This window comes from Nematostella vectensis, chromosome 8 (genome assembly GCF_932526225.1).
Source record: "Nematostella vectensis chromosome 8, jaNemVect1.1, whole genome shotgun sequence".
Taxonomy (NCBI): domain Eukaryota; kingdom Metazoa; phylum Cnidaria; class Anthozoa; order Actiniaria; family Edwardsiidae; genus Nematostella; species Nematostella vectensis.
The window spans coordinates 6,352,451-6,374,730 of record NC_064041.1 but is presented as its reverse complement, the minus strand read 5'-3'; the positions used below and the strand labels follow the sequence as shown (position 1 = coordinate 6,374,730).

The 22,280-nt window shown below is 40.0% G+C and overlaps 2 protein-coding genes and 1 long non-coding RNA gene across 4 annotated transcripts in view; 1 reads left to right on the top strand and 2 right to left on the bottom strand.

The window, feature by feature from the left end:
• The window catches only part of LOC5501576 (G-protein-signaling modulator 2), a 41,495-nt gene extending 30,222 nt beyond the window's left edge, over positions 1 to 11,273 (top strand). The window contains exons 8-14 of the mRNA XM_001622809.3: positions 558 to 652; positions 893 to 981; positions 1,224 to 1,240; positions 6,659 to 6,736; positions 7,095 to 7,326; positions 8,897 to 8,979; positions 9,709 to 11,273. Of these exons, the coding sequence (XP_001622859.3) occupies positions 558 to 652; positions 893 to 981; positions 1,224 to 1,240; positions 6,659 to 6,736; positions 7,095 to 7,326; positions 8,897 to 8,979; positions 9,709 to 9,876 (762 nt within the window). The 3' untranslated portion in view covers positions 9,877 to 11,273. The remainder of the gene's footprint in view (positions 1 to 557; positions 653 to 892; positions 982 to 1,223; positions 1,241 to 6,658; positions 6,737 to 7,094; positions 7,327 to 8,896; positions 8,980 to 9,708) is intronic.
• On the bottom strand, positions 24 to 4,728 carry LOC116608841. The gene is made up of 2 exons (XR_004292748.2): positions 3,925 to 4,728; positions 24 to 1,021 (listed from the first exon to the last, which is right to left on the bottom strand). It is a non-coding gene; the product is annotated as an uncharacterized LOC116608841 (long non-coding RNA).
• Positions 11,274 to 12,227: 954 nt separating the features above from the next.
• Positions 12,228 to 22,275, bottom strand: LOC5501581 (dual specificity protein kinase Ttk). Of its 2 annotated transcripts, XM_001622802.3 has the most exons (10): positions 21,947 to 22,275; positions 20,711 to 20,817; positions 20,061 to 20,294; positions 19,366 to 19,575; positions 17,483 to 18,291; positions 16,975 to 17,126; positions 16,249 to 16,501; positions 15,683 to 15,811; positions 14,650 to 14,826; positions 12,228 to 12,927 (listed from the first exon to the last, which is right to left on the bottom strand). In XM_001622802.3, the coding sequence occupies exons 1-10, from the start codon at positions 22,162 to 22,164 to the stop codon at positions 12,829 to 12,831; spliced, it is 2,388 nt and encodes a 795-aa protein (XP_001622852.3). In that variant the 5' UTR covers positions 22,165 to 22,275; the 3' UTR covers positions 12,228 to 12,828. The 2 variants fall into 2 exon arrangements, with proteins under 2 accessions (XP_001622852.3, XP_032225768.2); XM_032369877.2 differs by lacking the exons at positions 12,228 to 12,927; positions 14,650 to 14,826 and adding an exon at positions 14,991 to 15,032.
• Between the last annotated feature and the right edge of the window lie 5 nt (positions 22,276 to 22,280).

The window sequence follows — 22,280 nt, the reverse complement described above, 5'->3', positions numbered from 1 at the left end:
TCTTTCCCCGCCTCTCTTTTTTAAGTCTTTTTCCAAGTTACCAAATTTTGCAAGTTTAATCTCATTCAATGAACAAACCCCATTTCACACCTCTTACTCGAATTTGTAAAACACCGACACGGTATACCAGAATTGAGCGCAGAGCATGAAAGCTTTTTGGAGGTTCACTTTCTCCCTTCCGGTCACCGTCAAAGTTGCTTAAATTCCCTGTGAAGTGAGCTCGCCCAAATATCATTTGCCTTTTGACCAGCATAGCGAGGCGACGTGATCATCAATACTGTTTGTACGGGTCTTGTGTCATACGGCCTCGTTAAAGAATATCCCCAACTCCTTTTGTTATAGCTTATTGCAAATACAACGGTTTATTCGCAAGGAAACTTCAAAATAAAACTCTACGAATGAAGTTTGATATGTTATTGACGATATGTGATTGAAAATATCTTGGTTACTCGCTTGAATAAGCCGATGCAAATGGATGCTTTTGTGTGACTCGCTATTAAGCGGGAGCATAAATGGCGGCGTGATTGGCCTCCTGTAATATGCCTCTATCGTTGTAGGTTGGAGATCGTACTGGACAAGTCACGGCACAGATGAACATCGTCGATCTAAAAGCCTTGTTAGGCGATAGTGACGCGGCCTCTGGAGCTGACTCGTAAGTGACGTCATTCCATTGAATATTCCTCATTTCTATATATGGAAAATTAGTTTGTGCACTATTTAGAATTTTGGATAATATTAGCCTTTTTTTAAGTAAGGGCGAAAGGCAGAGATATTGCAAAATTTTCGTAACTCGAGGTGTTTTATTTAATACTTGCTTTCGTATTTAACAACTCTAAGGAAGAGGGGGATAAAGAGGCTTTTAAAATATCAGTACATTTCTCTTGTTTTGTAGTGAAATAGTAGAGTCCTCACCTCAGAGGAACACAAGCCCTGGATCTATTAAACAGTTGTTTCACCGCAAGCACAGTCGTTCCGATGCTGGTGAGAACGTTAGATGATCCTTTGGGAGAACCTTGTCCTACTACACCAAGCCCAATATTAATATTACTCCAACCCGACCCACCCTACCCCTAACAATCAATTGCATCCTACCCCAGACCTTACATTTTTCCTCTATGTCCTTGAAATAAACCATCAGCTTCCTAAACACTGCATTCTTTTTATTTGTTTGTGAACACAAAACAAACTTGAATTGATTTTTCTCTTCTCCTTTTCATTTCCAGATAAAAGAAAAACGGAGGTGAGTACAAGTGGACTATTTGTTTTTTTTTGTGCTGATATTTTTGCTGCTACTGTATCTGTTGTTATTTTTTGTTGTTTTTATTATTGCTGAATTTGATGCAGCTAATTGTCGTTTCTGATATTGTTTCGTCCACGTCGCTTATCGTGTTTGCTGATTTTGCTTAATGTTGCTGTTGTTGTTGTTATTGTTGATATCTGTTATTACGTTATTTATGTTGATGTATGTTTTTACGCTTTCTTGGCGCAGTAGTTTGTCATTCTGCTAATTCCACAGGACAACTCGCTATGATAACAAGATTTCTTATATGCAATACTTCTAGTTCAATTCACGTTTAACTTACCATAGACAATCAAGGAACACCCTGGAGGCAACCAATATGCATCGAAATTTGAATATTTGCTTGTCTACGTCTAGTCGAATAATTAAACCATCTACGCTTGAAAGATCATGCTCGAGGATACGCACGTGTTGTATAAGTATCTTAAATAATATCATTTCACATCAAATAAGGCCGAGAATTCCTTGAAGTGTTTAACAAGTAACAACAAACATAATGTAAAATGCGACTTTTGACATTTTGATGCGACTTGTTGAATTGTGTCGTTGAGATTTGTAGCTTTGTTCCCTAGCGTTTATAAATAGAGCGCGAATAGACAAGGAAAAATTATCTTATAAGGTCAAGATTTGGATATCAGTCTGGAATGCAAGGAACAGACGATCTAGTACAAAATCGTGACTTCTATCTTTATTATTTCTTCGCAGTGCGCATGTACAATGTTTTTCCGTCATGTTGGTTGAATTGAATTGCTCAAACGGTATTGCCCCCTTCAATGCTTAAATTATCGCGATGGAACTAAATTTCTCTTCTCTCTTTGCCAAGAAATTCGAAATTTGATTCTTTTTAAGGAGTATCAAAGCTCTAACGACGACATTTTTTGGCCACCTTCCAAGCCGTAATGACCTGTTTTACATATGATGTCATCTTTATTTTAGTGATGCGCTTAACCGGAGCTTATGGATGAATAAGACGGTTAGTTGCTCGTGAAAAATAAATGATGATGATGTCTCGGTTTAGTTGCAAGCATCTTTGTGCAATCGCTTTTGGCGCGTTGATGACCAGAAAGGGCTGCTATTTTCTGGGTTTCCTTGCGTTTTTATGGCTTACCCTTACCGTAACGCGAAAAACTCAGCATGCCTACTACAAGTGTACGACATTCAGCCCGGCTTACCCTTCTCTTGGCGGACCTGGATGCAAATACACATGCACTGAGAAAGAAGGACTGAAGAACTCGAGCTATGCGGCAGTGTATTGGGCGAAAGATTACCAGATTCCTGACGATTTGGTGAAAAATATGAAAAAAGCCGCGGCCATTTTGAAAAGGTATGGAAAGCCCATCAGCTTGGACACTGAAAAACCACGTGAACTGCACGTGACATTCGATTACTATTGCTGTTATACGGAGCACGAAGCTGCGAAAATCGGTCAGTTCTTGAATACCTACCACTGGAAGCGTCAAGAGGTTTGGTTTGATAATATGGTTTGCGCCGTTCATGGGCTGAATGGTATGGTTTCTCTCGTGCTGATGTTGGACCGAAAGTCCCAGCACGATATGTCTCGGATTGCATTGAAAAACGAGCGAGATCTAAAGGGCTCAATGGGAATCGAAAAACACATCCCTCGCGATCGTTTGCAAGACTTTCATATGACTCTCGGCGTAGTTGACCAGACGAGCATGGATGTGTGGAAAGCGGTCGATGAAATCAATGATGTAATACCGCGAGGAAAATGGCATAAGACTCCACTTGTTCTCCTCAAACCTGTGTGTCACCGTTGCCAGAAGTTGGTCAATGATTTGATTAGTGGAATGTGAAGAAATCTTTACGACTTTGAGTAACATTCTTTTTTTCCACATTAATTGAAGATTTGAGAGCTTAATCTCTTACACGTTTGAAAAATAATAATAATAAAGTAACACGCGTGATAAATAAATACTCTACAAAGAAAATCGCCATTTTTTTTTGTTGGGACTAAATTAAAACAGCTACTTGTAAGCACACTTAACGCATATGTGCAAAATTCTAAGGACCGTTCTAAAGATATCTATATGTGAGAAAGTTTCCTAATTAAATTTTGTATTTCTATAAGTATTTAGTATTTAGATCTTAGAAGTGAAGTGAAATGGTTCACAAAGTACTTAGCAACCTGGTCCACTTAAGACAAATACAATTTTTTTAAACTTTTGAACTTGCTAGTCAAGTTCTTTTATTTCGTTTGCTTTGTTTAAACCATGAAATATAGATATATCATATTGGTTATCTTTCTCTAAAGAAATATAACGCGCGCATGGTATGCCGGGTAAACTTAAGTCGAACTTATTTCCGTCGTTTAGGGACCGACAATTTGATATTGACAAGTATCAGTCAATTACGAAGGCCCACCCTTAAAAAAGATGATAATAAATAAACAATGATAATAATATATATATATATATATTGTTATATATATATATATAACAATGATAATAAATATATATTGGTTATTCGAACAATCCAAAATCAAAGAAAAATTGAAAAGCGAAAGTAAAAACCTTCCTAATGCATCTAAAGATCGGTCCCTTTTCGCCACAAGTGACATTATTTAAGGATAAGTTGGACGCACAACAATCAATGCAAATTCTTACCAATCGCCTCATTTTCTAGGGAATATGAATCTGTTTGGAATTAAACTCCATCTTTCCAGTCCTGTGGTGCGCTTTCTGTAACTATACTAGCGGGGGTTTTTAAGAGCAGTGCGTGTTATGTCGCTCAAGGCGATTGTGTTTATCAATTATCTTACTGATTGTTGTTGTTAATGGAACCAGCTGCCATAAAAACCATTATCTTAGGTCTGGAAGGCGGTCTCCCCTGCGTTATATACTAAGAAAGATTGTCTTGTTTCCTTTTCTTGCATTATAAGTTTGATTGAATACAAAATATAATCCCACATCCTACAATGATATTTGTTCAATATCCTTCGTTTTAATTTGACGAACAAGCGAGGCATTGCGTAACCGACACTCAGTGTGGATGAAGGCGAGTGTTTAAACTTGTTTACACTTGTTTTTGTAACAGGTCAAAATGTTTAGAGTTAGTACGTATTAGCTGGATGTCTTCATTCTGTTGAACAGCCTCTGGCAGCCGCCATTTTGTCATCCTAGCAAAGTATCAAGTGTGAAAAAGCATCCATTTCCATCGGCTGATTTCGGAAAGCCAATACGATATTTTCCATAAAATTTGGTAAATTAAGTATAAAACTTTGTTTTTAGATGGATATTTCGAGATTGTGACATATTTTGTGCCTTCCATTATCAAATGAAAACAATAACAAAGGTATTACTGACAACGAGGCGGCAGTGTTCAGTGTTTTTTTTCTCCTATGATGTGATTACGTAACGACATACATCGGAGTAAGTCTATAACAAAAAGAGTCCCCACTTGATCTCACTGTGTGTATTTCTAGGCTTAGCTTTAAGATAAAGCTAATGAACGGATTTTAAATATTGTGCTTCTTTCCATTTTTCTCACATCAGTCCAAATTTTTATTTAAGGGTTGATGACTATAAAACCGAGAAAACCAAGCCATATCTAATTCTGTTCATTAAGTAATGATATTCTGGTTTAATCTGTTTGCTTTGGTATATCTTTATCTTATTTATCTCATTGCCGTGACCACGAAGTTTTATTTTTCTTGGAAGGTTGATTAGAATGCGATATTCACTGTTTTGGTCGACACGAAACTTTTATTCTTGGAGAATTCCATCGTGTTCTGGTGTAAACTAAAGCATTTCTTTGCCATGCTGGTTGAGTAGTGATGTAGATGCCAATCATAGTATGTTTCTCGCATCCTCATTGGCCTGCTTCTCAAAATCTGTCAAGGTGGCCACGGTAGCGCGAGTAGAACGGTTGTAATATCGAAATTAAGCTTGCACTGTGAGTTATTCTCAGCGAACAAAAATAAATGCCTTTATTGCCTAATTGATCGCTCTACTTATTTCTTTTTTTAGATCAAATGACCCAAGGTTATGGCCTAAGTGAGCCGCGCGAGACTGCTTTTTCTATTCGAAATTTAAATTCTTTCGGCCAAGAAAACGAAAGTAAGCAATAAAGCGTTTTATGATAGACGGCTGAACAGGTTCCTGCCTTGCAGACCAATCAGAATACTACTAATAAGAAGAGGTCGTTAGATATATCCGACTCATCTTTTCACGGGAAAGGCATTGTTTTCGGCAATTGAAAGCATCCTGTCGACATCTTAAAACACCTATTATATTTCTCGTCACATTCACCGCGGTATGGGGCGATAGTTTTTTGGATTGCTTATCTTAACAGCTACAGATGGTATCACTGTAGCCAACAGTGGCAGAAGCGCAAATCTACGGTGTTTGTCTCCTATTTAACGCTTTCTCGGGCCGAATACAGCTTTCTGATGGGTTACCAAGAAACGGTAAAGACAAAATCCCTCTTACTTTTTAATCGCCGTCTTTTTGTTTTGCTTGAAGGGTTGCCTTGGTTCATAGCATGGTAGGTCTGTCTTGGCGAACCTCTGTTATAGCATACTACTTTTAAGCGCTAAGATCAAAGCACTGCGTATGGTCTCTCGTTTTTTTTTTCTGTGAATTGCCCTTGAATCGTGTGAGAAGCACTTTTATGCAATGTGTAGAGGCGGTTACGTAAGTGATGGGTTTTGGTATACTAGTGCTTTCTGTCGCAGTTCTAACTCGCCTGTAAGGTTGTCATTTCCTTGACAGCCCTCCTAGTTTTGCTGTTTATCGCTTCTATGTATAGCAAATATATTGCATGTTTTCACCCCGTCAAAGCTTAGTTCAAAAGTGTTTTTAGAAACACAAAGTACTTCTAGTGATTGGCAATGCTTTAGAGCGGTTTCTTTCTTATTAGCTAGTTATAATTTGTCTACATCACATGTAATGTGGATATTCGTTCAATAGATACGTTTTTCGTCTGTTCCACAGGCACTCATTTTACCATCAATACCACAGTAAAATTTAAGTCAAAAGAGATTCCGTGACTATATTATGTCAGCATTTATACATACATTTGAGCCACTGAGAACAAGGAATACGCCCTTAGAATTAACCTCGCTCGGTATGCTGACATGCTATGATATACTCTTCGATCTTTATTTATTTTATTTTTTCGATCAATTGTTTGTGCTTATGTAGTCTCCAGCTTCCAGGTGTTGTCTGTATGGGGGGAGGGGGGGGAGTAATATGATTGTCGAAAAGCCCTTGTATTTTTATGAAAGCTTTTTTGACCAGGAATAGTTTACCATAGCGAGTTGTCTGCGAGCTATATCCTCCAAGATTACTTTAATTTGCGTTTTTTCTTATGCACATCGTTGCTCCGGTTCTTTTTTAGGGCAAGGGAAGTCGTAAGATATCGGCCGGGAGGCCTGTGGATGCAACGCAAGTTAAACTGCGTGTCACGCAACCCGAGGTAAGATTCCGTTACCTGTCACGCAAGCGCCACGCTGTTGTTTCGTTTCGGTTGGCATTGTTCAATCGATTGTATGTTATGTATATAAATGGAAAGATCTATAAGGTAGCAAAGCCCTGCATGATGTCATTATTATATAAATAGAAGAAAATAAGCCCAGGGTTTTCTTCCGGAGGGCCGAAGGAAACCTCAACCGCAAAGAGATGAAAGAATCCGCGCATTTAACAGTCCATCCGTCACAAAGAACTTCCCTAATCACCCCGCAAAGCATTGTTGTATCAAAAGTACAGGAAGTCCGCGCTGAGTATGTTACACCACCCTGCCTTCCACTGACTCTTTTCCCGTCCCCTCCCCACAGGGTAAAATTACCGACTCACTGGACGACAGCTTTTTCGATCTTCTGAGCCGATGCCAAGGCAGCCGAATGGACGAGCAGCGATGTTCGGAGCCTGAGGGGGGATTCGACATTAATCGCAGCAGAAGCTCTGAGGATTTGCTAGAAATGGTGGCCAGGCTGCAGGGCGACCGAATGGACGAACAAAGATTCGAGTTGCACGACAGCGAGGATGCTTACGGAGCAACTGCGGAAAGTAAGTGTGGGTTCCCTGTGGTTGAATGATGCGAGAGACTGGGGAGGGCGAATATGGGGACTACAGTCATGGATATCCTATGTTGGAAAATCGAATTTTATTTATGATCTGAGATCTGAGCAAAATAAAGAAATCCTGAATCAAAATTGACATTGCCAAACGCGCTATCAAGCCACTAATTACCAAAAAAATAATAGCATTAATAAAAATCCATGGATAGATTTTAATGCAATGTATATAATTGAAATATCCCAGTGTCTGCAAGCTAGTTTTTCAACGCCCCTTTAAACGCACTCTGTAAGGAGCAAAATATGAAATAAACGTCAAAGAAAGAATTTTAGATGGGGGTTTTGAAGATAACGCGCTACAAGATCGTCCTGCCAGACATTGTCAGCGAATTGACAATTTTGCAACTCAAATCTCAAGACTTATAACAGAAAAGTCAGTTATCGAAAAATCTATTGCTCTGCTCAAATAGAAAGCCATTCCGTAGTTCAACGCTTTTGTCATCGACTAGCTGTCAAGTGATAACACTAATGACAGGGAAGCCATTGAAGAGTTGCTAGGCCCGATAACGAAACGCATTATGTTGTCGGAGTCGTTGAAGATAGTCTAATTGCTCACGTGATAACCATCGCCGATAGTTCGGTTTCCTCGTGGGCAATATGAATGGTTTATCTTGATATCGCTTCAGCCGGATTACAACAAGTTTTTTGAAGAGCCATTCTCAGTCACACTATTGTTTTGCTTCTAAAAATATTAGAAAAGAAATTACCAAATGAAATCGCTTAGGGAAAGAACTAAAATTTTTATTTAAAGTCCGTAGATCCGACTTGAGTGATAAGACTTTTGTTTTAAAATTCGAAACTTCTGATCGTGTGTTTTTATCAGTAATATTTGATAGCTTGAAAAAATCATTGAGCCGTAGGATAGATTGAATAAAATTCTCAATGATCACTTCTCAATTCTCATTTGCATGGGGTTTCATAGCTCACGAAACTAGGGGTTTGTGCCACGCCTTACCGTGAGCCACGAAAAGCTTTGTAATCTGCATGAATCATCTGTGTGTTTTGTACTTTACACCGCTAATATATTATACCGAAATAAGTCAATTACCGTGTTAACATGCGTGAATCTGAAATGTGGCTCTAGAATGATGAGGAAAAAAATCTTCCTAGTCAAAGAATAGTAGTACTTCTTCTAATAACGGCCACCCTCGTGGCTGAGATAATCTACGGCTAAGGCAGGGAAGTGTCTTCGCTGGTAGAGGCAGTGCTCTTTATAGAAGTATTTAAATGCAGTATTCTAATGTAAAGCAAATATTCTGGGACTTTGTACCAGGGGCGTAGCCAGGGGATGGCCTGCCCCCCCCCCCCCACCCCCCTTTAGCAGCCAAAAATACAGTAAATGTATAAGACATTATCTAAAATACAGGAGAAAATGCCTTGAATGTCCCTTTTGGGCCACCTCCTGCTAAAAACCCCGGCTACGCCGCTGTGTACAATGGCTTTTGGGTAACGGTTTAAATTATTGATTCCGTTATTAATTCCACGTGATTTTCTTTCTTCAGACAAGCCGGTGATACTGAAAAAGAAAAGAGATGGGAGTGGTTCTATATCCGATGACTTGTACGAGATGGTGTTACGTAGTCAGGTACGCTTCACTGTTCAGAATCGTAAATCTACCTACGGCGTGTTCTATAGAGTAAACATAAGTTAGTAAGGAATTATATATTCACAACATATCAGGAAAACGCTCTCCAGAGTGGAATTGTTTTTATCCGATACGAATAGGTATGAGGATATAGGATACGTATGGACGAGAGCCGGCGATTCGTGAAAAAAAATATTTTCCAAAAATTTCCGGATACGTGTGGACGGCTGAAAACGATTCTAATACGCTGCAAGAAAACGCGGAATCTTTCGCATCCGCAAAAAAAAAAAATATTAACGGAAAAAAATTTTCCGGATACGTGTGCACATAGCCTAAAACGCATTAGCTTAGCACTGTAGTTGACTGGAATACAGAGGTGATAAATACGAAAATCAGATAAACATAATTGACATATATCGGCTTATTTGCAAGACATCTTCAAAATAACCACCCACGATTTAACTTTAATACCTTATTAACGATATTTTAATATAAGCATCTCAGTCACATGCTTGAATAAGCCGATGGAATTGGATTCTTTTAGCCTGCGTGTAGCCGGAAATAGTTCCAGTAATAATGGAACTAGGTGTGAGTCGGTATTATGCGAAAGTACAAAATGGCGGCGTGATTGGCCTACTTTAAACTAAAACTGCTTTAAACTTCGAAAATTAAGTTTCGAGTTTTTTTTAATGCTTGGAGATTTGACCGTCGTGTTGTATGTATTCCCAGGCCCACCGTCTAGAAGACCAGCGGAGTAACCCACCCCTACACAGACAGGCTCCAACGGTCCCGGATGAAGACTTCTTCGGTCTCATCCTGCGCCTGCAATCCAACAGGATGGACGACCAGCGGTCACAACATCCAGACTCTTACAGGAACCATCACCGTAAACACTGATCTCGGATTTTTTAATCTTATTTAGTCATGTGATCTAACTGATCACGTGACACGCAGGCAAAGGTAGCCCAAGTAATCGGATTGTATAGATCATGTCTAGACAAGTGGCACGAAAATGCGATGTCACCAGCCAAGATGTAGAGTGCACGGAATTCATCGACATGGCGTATGTTGTCCTGGAAATGTAGGATCGTCCAGGAAAACTGGAATTTCACCAAAGAACACTAGAAATATGTGTTGCAATATTGAAACAAGATTAGTCGAAATTTTTTGATCGAGATTCTTTAGGCGCGTTCTAATACTCATTAGACAAAGTTCCAATCTAGATTTATTTTCTATTTTATTTTATTTTTCGTATTTCTCTGTCTAGTCACGCAAAACTAGGTTATTGTCTATGGGTTAAAGTTTAACCATCCCATGACAGGGCTGGCTCGAGCACTGGTTTTTAGAAAACTGATATCATTAAGAGATACAAATTTCTTTTTTAGAACTTGTTATTTTTAACTGTAGATGATCCTTTAGAATTAGTTGAAATACAATGCCGATAGTTATTGGTATTTTAATCGCTGACAGCGTTATTGTAAATTACGTAATCTTTAGTGTAGTGTAACTTGAAAAACTTTGCAGTATAATGTTTTCATTGTAACCGCGCGATTCTAAGCACTACTGTGTTAATCAAGTTTGCTTGACCAATCAGGAGTTTGAATGGATATCAAGCCAGCCTTGACGACATTTGATTTTGTCTTCGCAGTGAGACATTTTAAAGTAAAAACTGCAATTTTCATCGTGAATAAAAAAGAATTATAATCCCGCAAAGATATACCATAACTCAGTAACGAGAGTAGACAATGGGGGGAGAGTAGTCGGATAGGGTTAGATATCCCATGACATTCTATATCAAATTTCTTTATAAGGTTTTGATTGGCCTGGTCTTCATATGTAACGCACTTTATTAAGGGTATTGCGTGACAAAGTCCTACCTTACCCTGTCACGAAATCTAAACGCTGAAACTAAAAAAATGTATTTCATTTACCAGAAAGTGCGCGAAACACTTGTTTGACCTGGTTAGTAAAAAAATTGACAACAGGGTGATATTTTGAACAGTCGGGAGAATTGCTTTCTTACCGATTGTTTGTTTGCACTGCTAATGTTAACATTGATCGAGGATCCCCCTATTTGAAAGCATGCGTTGTATACATATGAATATTTTATCATTTTTAGTCGACTATATCTGACAATTCTTATCTTGTCACAGATGCATATATTTTTTGTACGCGGTTTTGTACAGTCTATAGGCATATCTGAGTTATAGTTTAGCATTATAGAGGTGGATATGATAGTATTAGAGTGAGATGTTTAGCACAAATATGAGTCCAATAAAATTGTGAGCAATCCAGTTTTGATTATTTCTATTTTTAATGCTGCATTCATACCAAAACCATGTTTAGTTATACAATGTTTCTCTTTGCCTGATAACTTGCCAAGTTTCTCATTGTGTTAAATTCTTAGCTAAATGATCACTTAGTAACGTGTATAGCCAGTCTATTCAGTTTTGTTCCTGGCTCTGTCCACGCTTGGGAGATTGAGGTTTAAACCAGTTTAATTAAACTGTATAAAGCCCGATATAACCTCGAAGGGAAATAGGACATTTCACGAACAAACAAGATTATTTGTTGTTGTTGCTTGGGCCGCCATTTTAACGTAGCCTTTCGTGCTGAGAGGGATACGCAGTCCGAAATGTTACGGATACGGGTAGCCGGCGAAGCAAGGCCAAAGGGTTAGGAAACGGACACGAGGCGCGCGCGCGGGATCTATTTCTTATCTTCCCAGCCCTTTGCGCTTGCTACGCAGGCTAGGATACGGCTAACCTCCATACATACCGCGAATATGACCGAAAACGCTCACCAGAATGGAACAATTCCAAAACGATAGCCTTACGGTGCCGTGCGGACGGGATTTCGGCGAAAACGAAGATGTGTTCTATTTGCGCACTTGATGTAGACAACGTGCGAAGTAGTGGGCAGCGCATGCGCTGTTATATACTTTTCCCAATCTCGTTCCCAAGCCCACAAAGGTACGTGAGCTCTGGGAAACGAGATTGTACTTTTCCGTGTTTCCGTAGGGACGGACTGTTTTAAATTAAATCTTTTCGTGTGTTGCGTTTTTAAACGAAAAAGGGAAGCAGCGTATTAGTGTCACTCAAAAATTAATTTCTACCGACATGGGTATCTGCGAACGGGTCAAGAGGTGGGGAAAAAATGAATACCAGAGCGCATAACAGGTTCGCCTCCAACGACTTAGCTCGTCAGGGGGATCATTCTATCAGATGCTAATAGGAATTCAGGGAGGGTAATATTTGTATTTTTATTCATTTTTTTTTTACAGTAACGTTTCTCGTTAATAGCGACGCTTTATAAAAGAACTACAAGTTTTTTTTTTCTTGCATACGCAGTCGAATGGTACGCAATGTTACCATGACCTGATTGGTGTAAACGGGTAACCCACGATTGCACAAGCCAGATTTTCCATTTGGCCCATTTCTGCTAGGTGCCAAGTGTCTTTCAACATGATCGGAAGACGATTTTTAAAATGTCTACTGCACAAGTTCTTATTGATTCATCCCATTTCTGCTAGGTACCAAGGGTCTATTTTTGAAAAGAGATTTTAAAGCCGCATTGTCACCAGTTTACTTCCGGCCGACTACGTAATATCCGATGATTTTTAACGTAAAACGCGAAAAATATTTCAAAATATTGAAAGCAGTGTGTTTATTGGAAGCTTATTTGAGGATGTGATTGATAATTTAGAGCGGATGGCCTGTTTAATATCTCGAATTTTAATAGATTCTTTTGACGGTTGAGGTTTCCGTCGGACCTCAGGAAGTAAACTGGTGACAATGCGGCTTTAAGTGTTTGTGGCACCATTACTCCAATGTTATTCCATTCCTGTGACTACTTTGCAAACAGCGGGATCTTGAGGGACTGGAGGAAAGGGTGGTTGAGTAGCTGCTGAATAGTGTACCTCTCGCGCGGGTTACGTGCAAGGCAGCCCTGGAACAAACAAAGTCACCTTAAAGTGCATCTGAAGGAATAAAAGCCATATCCTTCAAAACGGTTCATCCATCGATATCTAATATCTCCTATGATAGAAAAATCTTTATTACCAAAAATCACCGATTTCCCATAAACCCCGAGTTTTTTTTACAGCCTTTTGAATATACCAGTCTGTAAAACACCTACTTGCCCAGTCCCCTCACGGATAAAGCTCGAGTTGGCGCGAAATGATCACCATATAAGGTGAAATGCGAGAGCTCGCGTGAATTTGCGTGAGAGAAAACAATTTTGGCTACATGCGGCGTCTTTACCTTTATTAGACGTGGAAAGTGCTTTTCCTTTTGGTTGCTGGCTTAAAATGTGAATATAACCTTATTCAAATATAAAACCAAGAGAGCATAAGATAAGAGAGGGACACTTTGGTATTACCCGCGCGCCATGTCGATTCCGAATCTGGCTATTTTTAGTAACCACCACCCCACCACTGCGCGTGAGGATTTGCTCCTTTTATTTTGTTGTACCCCCCCCGCGGGTTGCGTGTTGTTGTTTTGCCAACTCGATAGGAATGAAAAAAGATCATGTAAAATAACTCGGAAGAAAAAAAACAAGTTTAACTTAAGTAAGCAAGATTGGCAAATATACTCACAGTAAGCTAAATCCCTGAATAGTTAGACTGTTTTGATACCGCGTTTGATTCAAATCCTGACTCCAGCTTGTATAATATACTTAATAGTTATAGAAATGTCTAGAAACAACATCAAAGAAGTACAGTAATATCTCCCTCTTTATTTTTTCGCTATTAGAAAAGCTCAGATACTTCAGCTTGCTGGCTTTGATCATCACAAAAATGCATACCCTCGCTACAAGGATAGTTTTATGAAATGCATGTTTCTTGGATTCCTTCTCAATTTACCAGAATATTCACAAAAATCAATATCATATCTAATGTCCAACTTACAGATTTCGTTTGACCATTAGGAAGATAATGAATGTTGAAAAACCACGAAGAAGCAGCAAGTTAGAGCGGAAGTGGTGTTTGAAGCACGAGGTGAAGTCTCTTTTTTTTAAACGTTTTCGAAATCTTGTAATCCTCGAAGTAATACATCCCCTTTATATACCGCAACTGCCTGTATCCTTGATGCTAGAATGAAATTTTCGATGGTATTTGTGCAAATAGGGTGGGGTTTTTTCAAGTCACAAAACAGCGGCAAACAACAAGATGTAAATGCCAAAGCGCGGGGGTAGGGTGAGTAAAAATGCTCACGCGCAGTGGTGGGGTGGTGGTTAAAAATAGCCAGATTCGACATGGCGCGCGGGTAATACCAAAGTGTCCCTCTCTTATCTTACAGATGTAGCCGTCCACAAGCCACAAGCTATAGACCCGTAAGCAGCTGGAAGAGGCCCCGAGGCGCGCAAAGGATTATGTTTAAATCTAGCATTCCAAGAGTATTGCGCGCTACCAAAAATTCCTTCCGCCCAGAACCCTAGTGCCGACAGCTTGCCGAATTCGTTTGTTCTCTTGCATAAAGCCGTCAAAACACAGTATAAACAAATAAGAGCGATACGACGTCAACAGGAGAATAATACACTTAAGTTTTTACACTTTTCTTTTAGATTACTAGCTTCTTTGTAGTTCCAAGCGCCAATCTTATGACGTCATCACACAAGAAAGGAATCTTGAGCGCACCCCATATACTACTGAGAGGTCACGTGACTCACCTTCATGACGTCAAGGAGGTGAGTGTTCTGAATGTCGGGAAACTCGATAGCGTAGTTTGGGTCGATGATACATTGTAACTTCATGGCTTGGTTGGTGATGTGTTGGAAAGGTGTCCTCCCATACACCATGTTATAGAGAATGCAACCGAGCGACCACACATCACTGGCACGGCCGATCTGATAAGTGAACAAAAAAAGACATCAGAACAAATCACTGGCGCGACAGATCTGATAAGTAAGCGAAAACAAAACATCAGAACATATCCCTGGCTCGGCCGATCTGATAAGTGAACAGAAAAAGACATCAGAACATATCACTGGCGCGACCGATCTTATGAGTGAACAGAAACAAAACATCAGAACAAATCACTGGCACGGCCGATCTTATAAGTGAACAGAAACAAAACATCATAACATATCACTGGCGCGACCGATCTTATAAGTGAACAGAAACAAAACATCAGAACATATCACTGGCGCGACCGATCTTATAAGTGAACAGAAACAAAACATCAGAACATTTCACTGGCGCGGCCGATCTGAAAAGCGAGCAACGGCAGCAAAAACATATCACTATGGCGACCGATCTGAGAATGTATATCTATTTTTAGTATAAATCTACTCACATATTATCACGAATCCAGCAATTTGATTGGCTCCCGTATTCACTATCTATTGAGCGATAGATAGCGAGTAGCGAAAAAACCGGCGTTTTTCACAAAAACAACATGAATTATTATTAAAATCGTCAGTTATACGAAGGTAGTATGTGAGTAGTCTTATTGTTAAATATAATAAGTAAACAGTAGTATGGGTATGCAATAGGTGAATCATACTTGCCTTCACACAGCTTGGCGCCTGATCTCTAATTAGAGTGGAGAGATCTACAGGAATCATGCTTACCTTCATATACGGCTTGGCGCCGGATCTCAAGTGCGATTGATGTGATCCCCCGGAATCATGCTTACCTTCATACACGGCTTGGCGCCTGATCTCTGGTGCGATTAATGTGATCCCCCGGAATCATGCTTACCTTCATACACGGCTTGGCGCCGGATCTCTGATGCGAGTGGTGCGCATTTGACACGTCCAGGAAAGCCTCCGGCGCCATGAAATTCAACGTGCCAATCTGCGTGTCGCGCTGTATACTTGTCTGGTCACCCTGTGGCGGCAAAAATCACACAACTAGACATCAAACCTGCATTGCGATGCAAAGGAAAACGAAAGAGTTCCCCAAACAATCAAATTCTGAACACAATATCTGTATTGCCTTTTCGGTGCCCAGTAAGCACAGCTGCACATATGATAAGAAGTCGAAGCTGCCCACGTTTGGCAATTCATAAGGCAAGCACAGTTGACCATAAAAGGGATGATCGGCTCATATTGGGCAAACAAAACTTGCCATATAAGGCCAGGATTCATATGCAAGGTTTGCACAGCCGTCAATATAAGGTAAGAACAGTTAAACATAATAAGGAATAAACAATTGTCTGCCTAGCGCAATTTCTGTATTACTTCTACTAGCTTATTCCAGTTATTCTTAGACAGATTTCAGTCATTCAGACGTATAGTTGCAGACTATTCTATTATATGTTATACCTGTATTGCATTCGCAATGCCAAAGTCGATGAGCTTCAGCTGTACGTCGACAAACAGGAAGTTGGCTGGCTTGAGGTCGCTGTGAACGATTCCACGCTCGTGGATCACGTTCACGGCACGCAGCATTTGTTCCCAGTACACGGCTAGATGGGTGGAGCTCAGACATCCACGATTCTTCCTGAGGAATGTGGACAGGTCCATCGTACCCGCTTCCAGTACGAGTAAAATAGTCTTCTCTTCTTTGTTTAGTTCCCTGAAAACAAAAAGGCGGCCGGTTGCATCACTCCGCCCAACTTTATGGGTTTTCCAACGTACACAGAAGCGGTGGATAAGGGCTGAGCCAGCCTGATTCTCAAGACACGCAGTACTTAAAATTGTATTTGGTGACCTCTCTACTTTTAAATCAAGCACTTACACATGTTACGTTATATTTTTTTATGCATCTTAGCGGAAAAGAGGGCTTTAATAGAGAGAGACGGCCACTTATTTAAATGTTTATGTTCTTAGAGGAAAAAGGGGAGGGCTTATCAGAGAGGGGGGCTTTAGAGAAATGGGGAATTTAATAGAGCCTTTCCTTTATGGTACTTCATAATCAAATAAAGTTGATATTGTATAATATTGAATATGAATCATAGGCACAAGATGCATTACGCTGCCGCCATATCTTTCTCTGTCCTTGAACCACCTTGGTACGGTAGATGTTGCCCTAAAATAGTAAGCACTTACCAGTTATATAGCTTGATTATATGATCACAGCCTTGCAGTTGATTTAGCAACGTGATCTCGTTGATATAGCTCTCGATGATTACATCATCCGCATCTTCGAGTGATACCTGCTTAACCGCAAGCATACGTTTGCCATCGAACGCTCTAAAAACCTGTAAATGTGAAAAGGTTTTCATGGCGGTTAACAACGCCGCTGTATTGAGTTGGATTTGGGAATATAAGGTACATGTAAGGCCTGACACAATCAGCCCCTTTAAAGAGGGTCTGCATCTGGAAAACTCGCTATATCACAATCAAAAATATGGAAAGGTGGAATTCCCTCCTTCCATCATATTTATTTTCTCGCCGTTTACCCGGTGTTTTCTTTAGTGAAAAACCAGCCTCGAGCAATTCGTAGCTGCCATCTTGGATTTTAAGCAAAAATGAAAAACGGGGGCAGGGGGTCGAATCACTCGAAGCTGGCTTTTCTCCCTAAAAACACCGGGTAAACATTCATTTAAATTCTCACCTGACTCGATCCACCTCTACCAATCTTCTCCAGCTTGTGATAAATCTTTCCGTTAACAGCAATGGTCTCCACTTTCGTAAACCCTGGAGAGTGAGTAGCCACGCCCCCCTTGGGCGGGCCTTTCACTGGTGCGACTGGAACTTTCGAGACCCACACAGGCTCTGGTACACTACATTGTTCAACAACAGCATTGGACTTCTCTTTTTGAGATTCCTGAAATGGGGGAATCGGTTTGTTGGAAATCTCTCTAAGTGGGCCTCTGGGAAGTGCAACGGGAATTTCATTTGATGGAACAACGTTTTCTTTCTCAAAAACCCTATCAACCATATTGTCCTGTTTAATAATAACGTCTTTCCTAGATAGTTCATTCGAGCTTTTTCGCTCCTTGCTAGGCAGAATTGGCTCGTTTGGAAGAACATTTTGCTCAGTGTAAATCCCTCTTTCCTCTTTACAGGGATTTGAATTTTGTTCAATAGAAAGTGGACTTCGTTCAGAGAGAAGTACACTTTGTTCGGTATTTGGTTTGTTCTGTTCGTCGGTTGTAGTAGACTGAATTGCTCCTATCTCCACTGTTAGTTCAAAAGGTTTAATCCCGTCCATGTTTTCATTCCCTTTGGAATATTCCTCGTGTCGTTCATCTTTGTTTTTGCCAAGATTTCTGTCTTCGTCTTTCTCTTCAAGGGTACCTATCGCTCTCGTGGGAAGGCCCAGGAATCCAGTACTACACCAGGCTCGCCCTAGTCCTCTTCTAGCGCTGGTGGGCTTTCGAACCGACAGATTCATACTGTTGGCGAGGCTACTGCTTCCCACTAAATGAGGACAAAAAGACACCTCTATAACTACCTTTCAAAACATATCCGTTGTCTCGCGACGCCGCATTTTCAAAAAATCGATTTGTTTTTGGCTTTTGGGATTTTCTAATCCGCCAGTCAAATTATTTTAAGCCAATCTCTCGCCTAGTGCAGTTGCCTGGCTTTCTGTCGCGACACTGTGTGGTTTTCGTCTAGAGGATAGCCAGGTAAGTGTACAAAGCGAGACTCTGATTGGCTCAGAATGGTTTTACTGACGGAACAGGAGAAAACCATAAGAAATCGTGTTTTGAAAACGCGGGTCGCGATACAACGGATTCGACAGTAACCTTAGCCAGGTACTCAGGCTTTCGTCCCTCAGACACGAGTCCTAATGGCGTTCAACTCAACAACATTGTATCTGAGCTCGCGTAATTCAGAATTCCGAGGTCGATTAGCTCCACAAACTTATTTAATATTTATATTGATTTTAATAACCAAATGGGTATCACTTTTCATTTCTGCAGGGGAAGGAGTGTCTCTTACAAACGGAAGAATGCAAGAATACACTGTCTGTCTTACGCCAGCGATACTACTTTCTTTTAAAAAAAATAATACAACCCTCAACTTAATCCTGAGTTGGTTAATTTTCCTGTATCCTTTGCAAATAAAATTGTTCTTCATTAGTTTGACTGTAATCTTTTTGTCTATACCATTATGTTTTGTTTTACTGCGTTTCTTCTTTACACCTAACAGGGGCGGTAAGTGGGGTCACTGCACGTTTCACTGGTTGGAAATCATGTTTCAATATAAACTGATAAACTGACGACAAGGATCAATCTTCACTAAGAAATCACGATTCATAGCATAGATCACGATTTTTAAAGAGCATAGATCACGATTCACGCTGATCAAATTTCACGAATCACGGCGAAGGTAGCAATCACGATTCACGATAAACAAAAAAGGCTGTTCACGGATCACAAAAATAACACTTAGCCACCCCTGACCTAACATACCTGTCTTATTGGGTTCTGGTATGTGTATCTGTATTTCAGGCCTGTTTGTTTTAAGGTGGTTCTTTACCATACTTACTTGTCCTATTGGGTTCTGGCGTAGGTTTGGCTGATGGCTTCTGGTGAGACATGGTCTGCTTTTTGACGGTCTCCCTGCAGACGATGTGGAAAGGTGCTGTTGCAGTGTCCTCTCCGCTGCTGCTGCTACTGCTGCTTGTGCTATTGCGATGTCTGGTTCTTATTGAACCCTCCGAAACAGAGGGCATTTTAAAAACTACAATCCCACTATCTGTGGAAGAGAAATGTGGAAAGAAAAACAGCTGATTTTAATCAGAGTAAAGTAACGTCTAGCCTGGTTCTATCTCGCCTTATCAACCTAGTGTCATTTATAAATTTAGGCTCCTTAAAAAGCCAATTCATCATAAATTGGGACTACTTAAAAAGTAAATTCATCAAGGATAACTTAAAAATGCTTTAGGCAGTCATGACAGACCTTCATTAATAAGATGAAACCATCCTAGTCACTTGCTTTTAAAAAGGTGATTGGATTGGATGCTTCATCTGTTGTTTAAAAGTGTAAAATGGCAGTATGATTGACATGCCTCTGTAAAAGCTTTTAAGAACAGGCCATAACCGACTTTGAAAAAAACTGGAGTGAAAAACTGAGGGGCGGGCAGCCACATCCCTTCTGGTCATTTCCTTATTTTTAGAGAAAAAAAAACTGAGGGAGGCACAGGTCCCCCTGGTAATACGGCAATAAAGACTGGCTTTTACCTGTGTTGTCCCGTCTTTCTATGGTGTCATTGTCGCTAAGCACTCCTGTTGATGGTTGTAGGCTGGTGCTTGGAAGCACTTGGATTCCTGTAAGTGCAATTTCCTCTGTCTCCTCATCGAGTAGTCTCTCTCGACCTTGCTCAAAGTTAGATATCGCCATTTGTAGTAGTTCATCTGGCTTAGCACCAATTAACTTTCCTTTATGTAAAAGTTTTTTGCACTTGGTCTTATTACCTTGTAAACAAATAGAGAAATATATTCAACTGAGCAAAGAGAAAAAGAAAAGAAAAAAATGTCTATAATATTGTGGTGTGATACATTAATAAACAGTAGATGCTAAAAGTGTTTCCTTTGAAGTTTTATGTTGTTAAGCAAAAAATAAATAACGAAAATTATGTAAAGGATATCAAGACGGCCCTAGTTCAGGAAAAGCTAATAATCAACAAATACCTTTAAAATACAGAGGTAAATTAAGGTATTTATTAGATTGTTTATAGGTTATATGTATTGCAGATAAATTGTGTAATCCAGCTTTGATGCAAAGAGCTGAATAAACTATAAATATCATTATTATCTGAACATGTTCAATTGCTAGTGCAGTTGCAATGTTTATAGTAAAAAATAAAGTGTAGTAATTGCATATAACCCACCTTCTGTTAACTCAAGCTGTGCCCAGGAAACATACACGATTGCAAATCTCTTGACGTTGCATTTTGCAATGCGAAATGTGTCTCTGGCATTATCTGTAGAAGACTTACTGCAAGTGAAAACAAAAACAGAAAGACACTTTTTAGAAGAAACATTTTAAAAACGCCTCGAAAAAACTTTGATGCATATTTTCCAGTTTAGAAACCTCAGAGAAATTGCCTATAATGCAGTGTAATAAATGTTTTTTGAAGTGTTCATTCTGTTATAATGTTGAAAGTGTAGTCTAGATTTACCATTATCATCAGTACCAAATAAATTTGCTGTAATAGGGAAGGGGGTAGTGCTCTAAATCTCATATTGACAGGGGGGGGATTTTATTTTCTAAGTACAATGATAAGGACAGCTTCAAAAATGGAGTTCTTATTAGGCAGGTTCTATGAACTTCCCTTTATAGAAGGGGGCAACAGAACAATCCCATACATGTATATGTTTGAGGGGAGTTGGGGAAGGCACCGCCCATTTGGTTGTATAATCCATCTGCAAGCACCCTTTATATGGAACTCACATGCAAAAATAATGGCATTTGCACAAAATAGCGGGGGGATATTCTTCTCCCACCCCCTGCCCCTTCCCCCCCCCTGCCCCTTCCCCCCCCCCCTGCCCCTTCCCGTCCATCACCTGCCCTTTATTGAGACATTGAAGCTGCCATCAATAGTAAGCTGTGTTTTTATAAAGCAGTTGTCATTTTGTACTGAAACATTGTAATGGGGTGCGAACAATAAGGTTTTACTTCGGTTAGGCCAGAGTCCTCCTTGTATTTACTTGCTCTTTCTATAGAAATCGAGGTGGGAAGTCTCATTGTGAACTCTTTGTGGATGGATATTGCTCCGAAATACTTAACTTAAATGGCCCTGCTATCATTAACAACCAGAACAGCCAGTAAGAAGTGTTCTTCTATCAGAGCATAAACAAAAGAATTGCCTGCGTGCATCCGGTACAGAGGTGTACCCGAGTGATGTACTCAGGCTGATAAAAAAATAGAAGCCCACTCTTATAGAAGATATGTGGGCCCGACTCTAATGCTTTGGGTCTGCGTTACAAACTTTAAAAAAAAAAAAACGGATGATTTTAGTCACGACGAATTCATATCACGAGGCGAACGATTGTAACCAAGCATCCCAAGATTAATTACGCTTGAATCAACACAAGATCATAGTAATGCTTTTGCCCTTATTTACCTCTGCAGCTGAGCGAATTCTACTAGGAGCTGTGCGTATGCGGGGTCTTTCTCGTGTTCCTCAGGCGTAATCAGAACTGCAGCACGGTGATACAACCTGAGAAGGGTCTTGTAATCATTCGACTCTTTTTTCGCTGCTTTGATCGTATTTAGCCATTCCTTTGGCGAGTTTGTATCCGGTTCGTGTTTGAAACGGAATACGGGTAGAGAAGTCGTCATTTCAGCCCCTTTGCCTCAGAAAGGAAAGAAATGGTGGAATTTGATGGCATAAAAGAGCGTCATCGCATGAGTTTTTGGTGTTGCTTCGATCGACGATTCAAAACTCGTTCGTTTCT